Source organism: Papio anubis, chromosome 4 (genome assembly GCF_008728515.1).
Source record: "Papio anubis isolate 15944 chromosome 4, Panubis1.0, whole genome shotgun sequence".
NCBI classification, from domain to species: Eukaryota; Metazoa; Chordata; class Mammalia; order Primates; family Cercopithecidae; genus Papio; species Papio anubis.
In genome coordinates, this window is record NC_044979.1 from 19,955,604 (window position 1) to 19,967,322 (window position 11,719).

General features: G+C 47.6%; 1 protein-coding gene and 1 pseudogene across 3 annotated transcripts in view; one reads left to right on the plus strand and one right to left on the minus strand.

The window, feature by feature from the left end:
* ATP6V0A4 (ATPase H+ transporting V0 subunit a4) overlaps positions 1-2,477 on the plus strand; it is a 91,408-nt gene extending 88,931 nt beyond the window's left edge. For all 3 annotated transcript variants that reach the window (XM_009203949.3, XM_009203950.3, XM_009203948.2), the window contains one exon: positions 2,052-2,477. In XM_009203949.3, the coding sequence (XP_009202213.1) occupies positions 2,052-2,145 (94 nt within the window). In that variant the 3' untranslated portion in view covers positions 2,146-2,477. The remainder of the gene's footprint in view (positions 1-2,051) is intronic.
* An 889-nt stretch (positions 2,478-3,366) lies between these two features.
* LOC101010932 lies at positions 3,367-8,906 on the minus strand (annotated as a pseudogene).
* Positions 8,907-11,719: the final 2,813 nt, after the last annotated feature.

Here is an 11,719-nt window from a genome sequence, read left to right on the forward strand (position 1 = left end):
TGCCTCAGCCTCCCTAGTAGCTGGGATTACAGGTGTCTGCCACTACGGCCAGCTAAGTTTTGTATTTGTAGCAGAGATGGGGTTTCCCCATGTTTGCTGGCCTGGTCTCAAACTCTTGGCCTCAAGTGATTCACCCACCTCAGCCTTCCGAAGTCCTGGGATTACAGTCACGTACCATCACGCCCAGCTAATCTTTGTATTTTTAGTAGAGATGGGGGTTCGCTATGTTGGCCAGGCTAGTCTCAAACTCCCGGCCTCAAGTAATTCACCTGCCTCAGCCTCCCAAAGTGCTGGGATTACAGGCATGAGCCACCGCGCCCAGTGAATCTGGGATGTTTGGCTTTTGTTGCCGAGTGCAGGAGTTATACCAACAAGTTATGAAAGTCTCAAAAGTGCAAAGACAAGGAGGGCACCACCAGGAGGGAGACGCTCACAGGGAGCCCTGGACACGCACAGATGTATCCATCGACAACCAGCTGTCATTAGGTTGATGAATATGGAAACGTGTTCGGGCCTCTGGTTGCCTTCCAAGTTATATTTCAACCAGTAATTCTGAGTGTGCAGAGCAAGCCCTTCAGCTGCAGAGACTGTACACGGCTTGCCCTGCTGTTTTCTTCCTCCCTCTATGGCCACTATTCATAAAGAAGCCTTTACACTTCATGTACTGAGTGAGGAGAGCCACCGCATCCCCTGCCTCCATGATGACGTCATTCCCCTCCGTGTCATTGAGGAGATGAACCAAACCCCGTAACTTAATAAAACAGAAATGAGGTCGGGCGCGGTGGCTCACGCCTGTAATCCCAGCACTTTGGGAGGTCAAGGTAGGCGGATCACCTGAGGTCGGGAGTTCGAGACCAGCCTGACCAATGTGGAGAAACCCCTCTCTACTAAAAATACAAAATTAGCTGGGGCGGTGGTGCATGCCTGTCATCCCAGCTACTCGGGAGGCTGAGGCAGGAGAATCCCTTGAACCCGGGAGGCAGAGCTTGCAGTGAGCAGAGATCGAGCCACTGCACTCCAGGCTGGGCAACAGAGCGAGACTCCATCTCAAAATAAATAAATAAATAAAACAAAACATAAATGATCCTACATGATCATTTACAAAAATATAGGTCAAGGGTCTTTGCGTTCTACAGTATGCGAGTCCCACATTTTAGGATTGGATGGAAATGGAAAACGACACGAGAGAGCACTGCACAGTGAGGGCATCTTGGCTTGTGATGGGGGTGGGGAAGCTCCTTCTGTGAGGGAAGAGTTGTTGTGCTGTGGCCATGAGCCCACAAGCAGAGTGGCCTAGAGGAAGTGAGGGGGAGGGGAAGGGGAAGGTGGTAAGAGACAGGTGAGAGAAGGGCTTAAAAAATCCTCAGATTCATGGCCTGGGTGCAGTGGCTCACACCTGTAATCCCCGCACTTTGGGAGGCTGAGGTGGGTGGATCACCTGAGGTCAGGAGTTCAAGACGAGCCTGGCCAACGTGGCAAAACCTGGTCTTTACTAAAAATACAAAAATTAACTGGGCGTGGTGGTGGGCATCTGTAAGCCCAGCTACTCAGGAGGCTGAGGTAGAAGAATCGCTTGAACCTGGGAGGCAGAGGTTGCAATGAGCTGAGATCGCACCACTGCACTCCAGCCTGGACCACGAGAGCGAAACTCCGTCTCAAAAAAAAAATATATATATATACACACACACACATACACACACATATATATATAAATTAGCTAGGCATGGTGGTATGTGCCTGTAGCCCTAGCTACTCAGGAGGCTGAGGCAGGAGAATCTCTTGAACCTGAGAGGCAGAGGTTGCAGTGAGTCAAGATCGTGACACTGCACCCCAGCCTGGGCAATGCAGTGAGACTCTGTCTCAAAAAAAAAAAAAAAGAATCCTCAGGATTCTCATGGTAGCCATCAGCCTGGGGGCCTGCCGTGGCCAACCCTTCTGACTTTGTGCTTGATTTTACAAATGCTCTGCTGCCTCCTCCCTCCACCTTCCAGCCTCTAACTGATGTGTTTCAATCTCCCTTTTCTTACCCCACGCCCTCCCCACAACAACAGGGTTGAGTTCCAGAACAAGTTCTATGTCGGCGATGGTTACAAGTTTTCTCCATTTTCCTTTAAACACATCCTGGATGGCACAGCCGAGGAGTAGGCTGAGGGCTGCACCTCCCGCAGCGGTCTCCCTGCCAATGAAAGAAGTTCAGTCTGTCTTTGGTATCAGCCCCTGCAAGGCGTTCAATGGGAAGGTTGTTCTTGGCTCACCTGAAGCATGAAGCTGTGTATTATTTGGATATCAGCCTGTGGATTTGACACGACTTAACCATGTCAGAGAAGAAGGACTTTGGCAAGTGATTTTTGTCTTCGTGTGGGGTATTAATTCTCAAATAATAAAATAATTGAGAAATGAGGGGAGAATGCTAAACAGATGTCTTCTTGCAATATTTTAAATATTGTATTTGAGAAAATAAACATCTGAGTCATTCACTTTTTCCTTAAGATGTCTTTATTCGGCCAGACGCAGTGGCTCATGCCTCTAATCTTAGCACTTTGGGAGGCCAAGGCGGGTGGATCACCCAAGGTCAGGAGTTCAAGACCAGCCTGGCCAACATGGTGAAACCCCGTCTCTACTAAAAATACAGAAATTTGCTGGGTGTGGTGGCAGGTGCCTGTAATCCCAGCTACTCGGGAGGCTGAGGCAGGAGAATCACTTGGACCCTGGGGGGCGGAGGTTGCAGTGAGCCGAGATCATGCCACTGCACTTCAGCCTGGGAGACAGAGTGAGACTCCATCTCAAAAAAATAAGCAGTGAGCAGAGATTGCACCACTTCACTCCAGCCTGGGCGAAAGAGCGACACTCCATCTCAAAAAAAAAAAAAAAAAAAAGAAGTTTTTATTCAAAATTATTCCATACCAGACTGGGCACGGTGACTCATGCCTGTAATCCCAGCACTTTGGGAGGCTGAGGGGGGTGGATTACCTGAGGTTGGGAATCTTTGAGACCAGCCTGATCAATATGTTGAAACCCTGTCTCTACTAAAAATACAAAAATTAGCTGGGCATGGTGGGGGGCGCCTATAGTCCCAGCTGCTTAGGAGGCTGACGCAGGAGAATCGCTTGAACCCAGGAGGTGGAGGTTGCAGTGAGCCAAGATCGAGCCACCTCACTCTAGCCTGGGTGACAGAGCAAGACTCCATCTCGAAAAAAAAAATTATTTCATACCATTTACTACTGACTTATAGGCCAAAGCTGAACAACAGAGCTACACAAACTAATCCCAGAGAAGGATTATGCATATTCTATTTCCTCATTTCCTCCTTCCTCAAACACCTTTTTCCCTTGTCTAGGGCTAAGCATTACAAGCTTAGGAACTTTCTCATGAATTTTCACTGAGGAAGAAGAGATAATGTTCTCGTTTGGAGGGAGGGCTGCCCCCGGTGCGGCCCTCTGGATTGCTAAATCCTGTGAAAAGAAGTGTGGCAACAGGACATCATCAGGGACTTTGTTTACTGTCAATGCATGTTATGCTGGAGTAACTGGAGAAAGAGATTTGGAGGCTTTGACGAGTTCAGAAAATGGTGTGCTGGGAGGGAAACCACCAAGTGGTCTGGCCTGGTACTCCCTGGCTCTGTGGGCGCCAAAGTCATGCGTCATTTCTTAAGTGCCTGCACTAGCAGACTCCTAAGAGTCCGATAAGATAGATATATGATATACAAGATAACATATATATATATACGTTTGCATATATATATATAGAGAGAGGTAGGGTCTCACTCTTGCCCAGGCTGGAGTACAGTGGTGTGATCACAGCTCACTGCAGCCTCAACTTCCCTAGCTCAAATGTTCCTCCCACCTCAGCCTCCTGAGTAGCTGGGACTACAGGGGTGTACCACCATGCCCAGCTAATCTTTTTTAGTTTTTTGTAGAGTTGCATGGGTAGGGGGCGTCTCACTACTATGTTGCTCAGGCTGGTCTTGAATTCCTGGGCTCAAGCTATCCTCCCGCCTCAGCCTGTCAAAGTGCTGGGGTTACAGGCATGAGCCCCCAGCCCCACTGACTGTTTTGTCTGAATGGACTTTATCCATGTAGATTATTATCTTTTTGGTAACTATACTGATAGAATTAAGTATCATTGTCATTGTCTTTTTTATTTTTATTTATTTATTTATTTATTTATTTATTTATTTTTTTTGAGACGGAGTCTCGCTCTGTAGCCCAGGCTGGAGTGCAGTGGCCGGATCTCAGCTCACTGCAAGCTCCGCCTCCCGGGTTCACGCCATTCTCCGGCCTCAGCCTCCCGAGTAGCTGGGACTACAGGCGCCCGCCACCTCGCCCGGCTATTTTTTGTATTTCTTAGTAGAGACGGGGTTTCACCGTGTTAGCCAGGATGGTCTCGATCTCCTGACCTCGTGATCCGCCCATCTCGGCCTCCCAAAGTGCTGGGATTACAGGCTTGAGCCACCGCGCCCGGCCGTCTTTTTTATTTTTTTAGTGCCTTTGCAATTTACAAAGTACTTAATAGTATCTTATTTAATTTTTTTTTTTTTTTTTTTTTTTTTTTTTGAGACAGGACCTCACTCTGTCTCAGGGACATGCTGGAATTTAGTGGTGCAATCTCACCTCACTGCAACCTCCAGCCTCCCAGGTTCAAGCAATTCTCCAGCCTCAGCCTCCTGAGTAGCTGGGATTACAGACAACTGCCACCACCCATGGCTAATTTTTGTACTTTTAGTAGAGACGTGGTTTCACCATGTTGGCCAGGCTGGTGTCTTAAAATCCTGGCCTCAAGTGATCCACCCGCCTCGGCCTCCCAAAGTGCTGGGATTACAGGTGTGAGCCACCGCACCTGGCCAGTTCTAAATTTTCGTTGTTAGTAAAGTTCTAAAAGAGCTGATTAAATTCAAAATTACGCTTTGGATGAGACCCTGGTTTTTTTGTTGTTATTGTTTGTTTGTTTATTTTGAGACAGAGTCTTGCTCTGTCGCCCAGGCTGGAGTGCAGTGGCGCTAGATCGGCTCACTGCAAGCTCCGCCTCCCGGGTTCATGCCATTCTCCTGCCTCAGCCTCCCGAGTACTACAGGTGCCCGCGACAATGCCTGGCTAATTTTTTATATTTTCAGTAGAGATGGGGTTTCACCGTGTTAGCCAGGATGGTCTCAATCTCCTGACCTTGCAATCCGCCTGCCTCGGCCTCCCAAAGTGCTGGGATTACAGGCATGAGCCACTGCACCTGGCCGAGACCCTGTTTTTTAAGTGCCCACGTGCCCTGTGTGTGGTAAAACTGACTGGTGCTCATGGAAGCGGCATTGCTCAAACGTAAAAGGAAGCTTCTATGTCACCTTCCATGTCAGTGTCATGACTTTTCCAGCACAGTGGAAGGCACATATTAGATGCTCAATAAATGTTCACTTAATGAGGCTGAGCAAAAGAATGATGGCTAAGGTCAGAAGATGTACATGTTTGAGTCCCAACTTTGATGCGTTATCATGAGTGCCCTCAGGAAAGAAATGGAGTTGTTCCCCTCATTGCCAAATGGAAATAATGATCTCCACCTCTCTGGACTGTAGAAAAGGTGGTTATAAAGCCCTGGGTATGGAGGAGATACTGTCAGCGATGGCTGAACTGGGAGAATAGACTAAGACAGCATGCAAATGGTGGGATAAGAAATCCACCAATCCCATGCGCCCATGGCCACTGGATGATTTTCAGGTTCTCAGCTCACTACTGTCCATCTCAACAACTATCTAAAAAGAACACTGTGCTTAAGTGGATCACCAGCCTTTTGACCCTGAATTCTATTTTGTTTATTTTTATATACCACTCTGTAGTTTTAAAGTAGAATTAGGCCAGGCATGGTGGCTCATGCCTGTGATCCCAGAACTTCGCGAGGCCGAGGTGGTTGAATTGCTTGAGGCCAGGATTTTGGGCCCAGCCTGGCCAACATTGTGAAACCCCATCTCTACTAAAAGTATGAAAATTAGCTGGGCATGGTGGTGCACGCCTGTAATCCCAGCTACTCAGGAGGCAGAGGTTGCAGTGAGCCAAGATCATGCCACTGCACTTCAGCTTGGGAGACAGAGCAAGACTCCATCTCAAAAATAAATAAATAAATAAAAATAAATAATGTTTTTAAAGTAAAAATTAGAATTACCTAAAAGACATTGCACTTTTCAAGTGTATGACTGTGTAACAATATTAAACAGTTGTTTTATTAAGTGAATGCCTGAAAGTATTCAACATTAAATTCAATTCACAGTAATGTTTGCAAATCCGTTATTATCAATTCTTAAATATTTCAAATCAAGCAACTTGAAGTTCAGAAGCCTTGCTCTCAAATAACTCTTCTACAGTGACACAAAGACTGAAGGAGCCTACAAGTTGAGTCCCAGTCTCTTTTTTTTTTTTTTTTTTGAGACGGAGTCTTGCTCCGTCTCCCAGGCTGGGGTGCAGTGGCCGAATCTCAGCTCACTGCAAGCTCCGCCTCCCAGGTTTACGCCATTCTCCTGCCTCAGCCTCCCAAGTAGCTGGGACTACAGGCGCCTGCCATCTTGCCCGGCTAGTTTTTTGTATTTTTTAGTAGAGACGGGGTTTCACCGTGTTAGCCAGGATGGTCTCGATCTCCTGACCTCGCGATCCGCCCGTCTAGGCCTCCCCAAAGTGCTGGGATTACAGGCTTGAGCCACCGCGCCCGGCCTTTTGAGTCCCAGTCTCTAACCAACATGACTGTATCCTCACTGGTGAACTCGTGTGAGGAAGCTCCAAGGTTAAGAGGTGCGGGCCCCTCTCAGATCCTGCCAGATGCATCTGTGTGACCCATTGCAAGGGCAGTAATCACCATCAAAATCTTCACTTGCAATGGGTGCACACAGGATGAATGCAAACACCTAGTAAAGAAACTCGAATGGGCTATCCTGATAGGCTTTGCACTCATCCTTTACTCCTTTTTTATCTTTTTTTTTTTTTTTTTAGACAGAGTCTCATTCTCTCTCCCAGGCTGGAGTGCAGTGGCATGATGTTGGCCCACTGCAATCTCCGCCTCCCAGGCTCAAGCAATTCTCCTGCCTCATTCTCCCGAGTAGCTGGGACTACAGGCATGGACCACCGCTACCAGCTAATTTTTGTATTTTTAGTAAGATGGGATTTTGCCATGTTGGCCAGGCTGGTCTCGAACTCCTGACCTCAAGTGATTCACCTGCCTTGGCCTCCCAAAGTGCTTGGATTACAGGTGTGAGCCACCACTCCCAGCCCATCCTTCTTCTTCTTTTTTTTTTTTTTGACACAGAGTCTCACTCTGTTGCCCAGGCTGGAGTGCAATGGTGTGATCTCGGCTCACTTTAACCTCTGCCTCACAGGTTCAAGTGATTCGCCTGCCTCAGCCTCCCGAGTAGCTGGGATTACAGGCGCATGCCACCACACCTGGCTAATTTTGTATTTTTAGTAGAGACGGGGTTTCACCATGTTGGTCAGGCTGGTCTTGAACTCCTGACCTCAAGTGATCCACCCACCTCAGCCTCCCCAAGTGCTGGGATTACAGGCATGAGCCACCGCACCTGGCCCTTAAATCATGCTGTGGGCCCTCAGCTGGGACTCTTCAGCTGCAGCTTCTTGGTCAATTTCCTTCTCGGTTTGATGGCATACACACAGGGATTTGCCTCTCTGTTTGAAAGCCATGTTCTTGCTTTCTGGAATGTCAGATAACTTGATTTCAATTTTCGACATGGCCAACTCATCAGCAGAAGCACTGATGCTGGAAACAAACTGGGAGATGACATTCTTGGCAGCGTATGCAACACCCACAGCAGGTGTTGCAGTTTCCAAATAGGAGAACCCTTTCCTAGCCTTGCCATCCTCTTTCGAAGACTTTGCCCCATCAAAAATCTCAGTGCAATGGTAATCAGGGAAGTCAGGCACATTGATGTCTGTATGGAAATAACGAACAGAAGCAGGGCCATTGAGGCCCACAGAGTTGACCCAAGACTAGCCCACAGCCTGGCCACTCAGTGACTCCTGGCATAGCAAAGGGTGCTCCATGTACAGTACAGGCGGCTCCACGGTGGCGGGCACCATGGCCTATACCAGCGGCTACAATGCCTGCTACCCTGCAGGATATGGCCGACAGGATGGGCATGAACCTGCCCCTTAAGTCTAAACAATGGCTGTGAGCAAATTTTTGCAAGGGCAAAGCTTCCCTCTGCCCCTTGCCTAGGTGTTCTCTTTCAGAAATTCCTCCAGCTGTCCTGAGAACAACAGTAATTTCCTCCAAAGTTCGGCAGCCTCTTTCTGTCTTAACAAGAAATGTAATTTCCCCTTTAAAAGGGGATCAGGTGCAGGCTGCTGAGAAGAGGGTGTGCCCTAGGTGTCATTCACTTGCCCAGAATGCAAAGTTGGCCCTTAAAGATTCCTGATCTGAGACCCGACCTGAAAAGAGAGGATAAGATCAGGGAGCCAGGCGTCTTGGGAACACAAGTCTGGACACCCCTGAGAAGCCATCAGTGCTGCAACTTCCATCTAAGACTTGGCCACGGTGAGGGGAGCAAAAGAGCCTGAAATTGGAAGGCTGTCCAAGGAATATACAGAGGTGAGAAACTTGTGGGCAACATTGATCTGGACTTATTTTTTCCTGCTGCTGTAGAGGGTGGGAGTGGGGCATTGACAGTTTGTGGCTGAAGGCAAATGGAGCATGAAAATTTCATCTGATATTGCATAACAAATTACATCACACACCACACACAAAACTCAGTTTAAAAAAGATCTACTGTGGCCCAGTTATTTCTGATTAAAAAAAAATCAGTATAACAAAAAACAGTAGAATAAAATGTCAACCAGTCCTTTAGAATTAATTTTAATGGCTGGGCACGGTGGCTCACACCTGTAATCCCAGCACTTTGGGAGGCCGAGGCGGGCAGATCACAAGGTCAGGAGATCGAGACCATCCTGGCTAACACAGTGAAACGCCGTCTCTACTAAAAATACAAAAAATTAGCCGGGTGTGGTGGCGGGTGCCTGTAGTCCCAGCTACTCGGGAGGCTGAGGCAGGAGAATGGCATGAACCCGGGAGGCAGAGCTTGCAGTGAGCCGAGATCGCGCCACTGCACTCCAGCCTGGGCAACAGAGCCAGACTCCCTCCAATAAATAAATAAATAAATAAATAGAATTAGTTTTAATGAAGCTCGAACTCCATCTGAGCCTTGGGTTTCAGGGTAAATCCCCAATCTATCAGTTTCTTGCCAGGTTTTGTGAAGGTAGGTCAGGGATTACTTTCCCATTTTAGCTTTTTAGGAACTGATGGTGAGGGATGCAAAGCATTCTTTTCCATGTTATTCTCTATTTTCCTGAGTTGGTCTAACTGATCATCCATCTGCCATCCATCCATCCATCCATTCATCTATCCAGCCATCCTCTTACTGGGTTAGAAAGGATTTAGAATGACATAGGAAACCAGCTGGGCGTGGTGGCTCACGCCTGTAATCCCAGCACTTTGGGAGGCCGAGGCGGGTGGATCACAAGGTCGGGAGTTCAAGACCAGCCTGACCAAGATGGTGAAACCCCGTCTCTACTAAAAATACAAAAAGATTAGCCAGGCATGGTGGTGGGTGCCCGTAATCCCAGCTATTCAGGAGGCTGAGGCAGGAGAATCGCTTGAACCCAGGAGGTGGAGGTTGCAGTGAGCCGAGATCATGCCATGACACTCCAGCCTAGGCAACAGTGAGACTCTGTCTCAAAAAAAAAAAAAAAGACATAGGGGACCAAAGAACAGAGGATGTCAACTCAGCCTTTCCAGCGTTCCATTTCTGAGTTAAGATTGCAATCTCTATCCCTGAATAATGTTCCTCATCTCCATCTCTCAAACACTTTGTTCTCTTCTTTCTTTATGTAGCTTTTGGCTGAAACTCTAGAAACTACTAAGAAAATACATTTCATATATATGCTAACTAACTTTGAGTTTGTGTTTGAGTGTCCTTTTAATGACTGGGAGAGTAAGCCCCTTTACAACGTACAGATGTGAACGCTGCGATCCTGATAATCTCCTGCCAACAACCCTGTGCCCCACAACTTGCTCCACCAAAGGAATCCTGTTGTTGAAAACTCTATATCCTAATAGGGTGGGAATGAGGACTTTCTCTGTTGCGGGTAAACCTGTACGTTTGTTTCTTCCCCTTCTTGGCAAATTCCCCTGACACTGGGGACCCACCTTGCCCTGATCATCTTTAAGGGCCGTGCACTGGGAAGACCGGTGTTACAATTGACAGGCACCGAACACTGTTCTGGTGGCAGGGCAAGGGCCGGCTTGCTCCTCTGAGCCACACCTCACCGCCAGCCCTTTTTTTCACCCTCACTCCACCCCCTGCACCAACTATGCCTTTGGAAGAACTGAAGTTTGAAAGCTTCTTCTTTCTCTAAAATATATTGATTTTGCAATGTGGAAAACAGGAGAATTTTGGGTGAAAAGTATCCATTTTGTTGAGCCTCTCATAAGTAAGATGAAGTGACTAGTTTGGAGAGGTTTTGAGGTCTTATTTTCCAGTAGGAAAGTAGCACACTGAGAACACAATTTCCCAACACCACTCAAGTTTACCTGTAAAATAAAATCAACCTGTTTTAGAAAACAAGTGACTTTTTCTCCCCCTTTTGGGAAATTTTTTATTTGATCCCAGTGTGTTCTAATATTAGCAGAACATTAGCAATAAATGCCTTTTGGATACATATATATTTGGTAACTCTGTAGATACTTTATTTTTATTTTTATTTTCTGAGGTGGAGTTTTGTTCTTGTTGCCCAGGCTGGAGTGCAACGGCACAATCTCAGCTCACTGCAACCTCTGCCTCCCAGGTTCAAGCGATTCTCCTGCCTCAGCCTCCCAAGTAGCTGGGACTACAGGCACCCACCACCATGCCCAGCTGATTTTTTGGAGATGGAGTTTCACTCTGTCACCCAGGCTGGAGTGCAGTGGCTTGATCTCAGCTCACTGCAACTTCTGCCTCCTAGGTTCAAGCAATTCTCCTGCCTCAGCCTCCCGAGTAGCTGGGACTATAGGCGTGTGCTACCACGCCCAGCTAATTTTTGTATTTTTAGTAGAAACGGGGTTTCACCATATTCCCCAGACTGGTCTCAAACTCCTGACCTCAGGTGATCCACCCTCCTGGGCCTCCCAAAGTGCTGGGATTACAGGCGTGAGCCACCGCCCCCAGCCTGTAGATACTTCAAAACATTTCTGAGTAAATGCTTTGTGATTGTGGTGAAATTGTAAAAATTTGTTTGATGGCTTTGCTCAGAGATGAGAGACAGTACTACCAAGAGGACTTTTGATGCAATGGCACATTGACGTATTTTATAAACATCATCTCGTTTCATTGTCATCACACACTTAAGGGAAAGTTTATCAGTTGAGAATTGAACAAAACCTCAAGTAACAGAGACCAGAAATCACAGTGGCTTGGACCTAAGAGGTATATTTCTTTCCTTCGTACATGGTGTCTGGAGATGAGCAGTTCAAGGCTGCAGGAGATCTCCTGGTCCTCGGTTTCCAGGCTGTTGCTTTCATGCTGGCCAGATTTGGTCCAAAGTTTCCATCTTTCCATTTGCATCATGACCTGAGATGCCAGCCGGAGGGCCAGCCACCCTGCCTGTAGTCTAGCGAGGGGGTGTGAGGAAGAGGCAAGGGGCAGGAGAAGGTTTTCCCTGAAGCCCCAACAACCTTCACCTGCATCTCAGTCGCCACTGCCACCAGC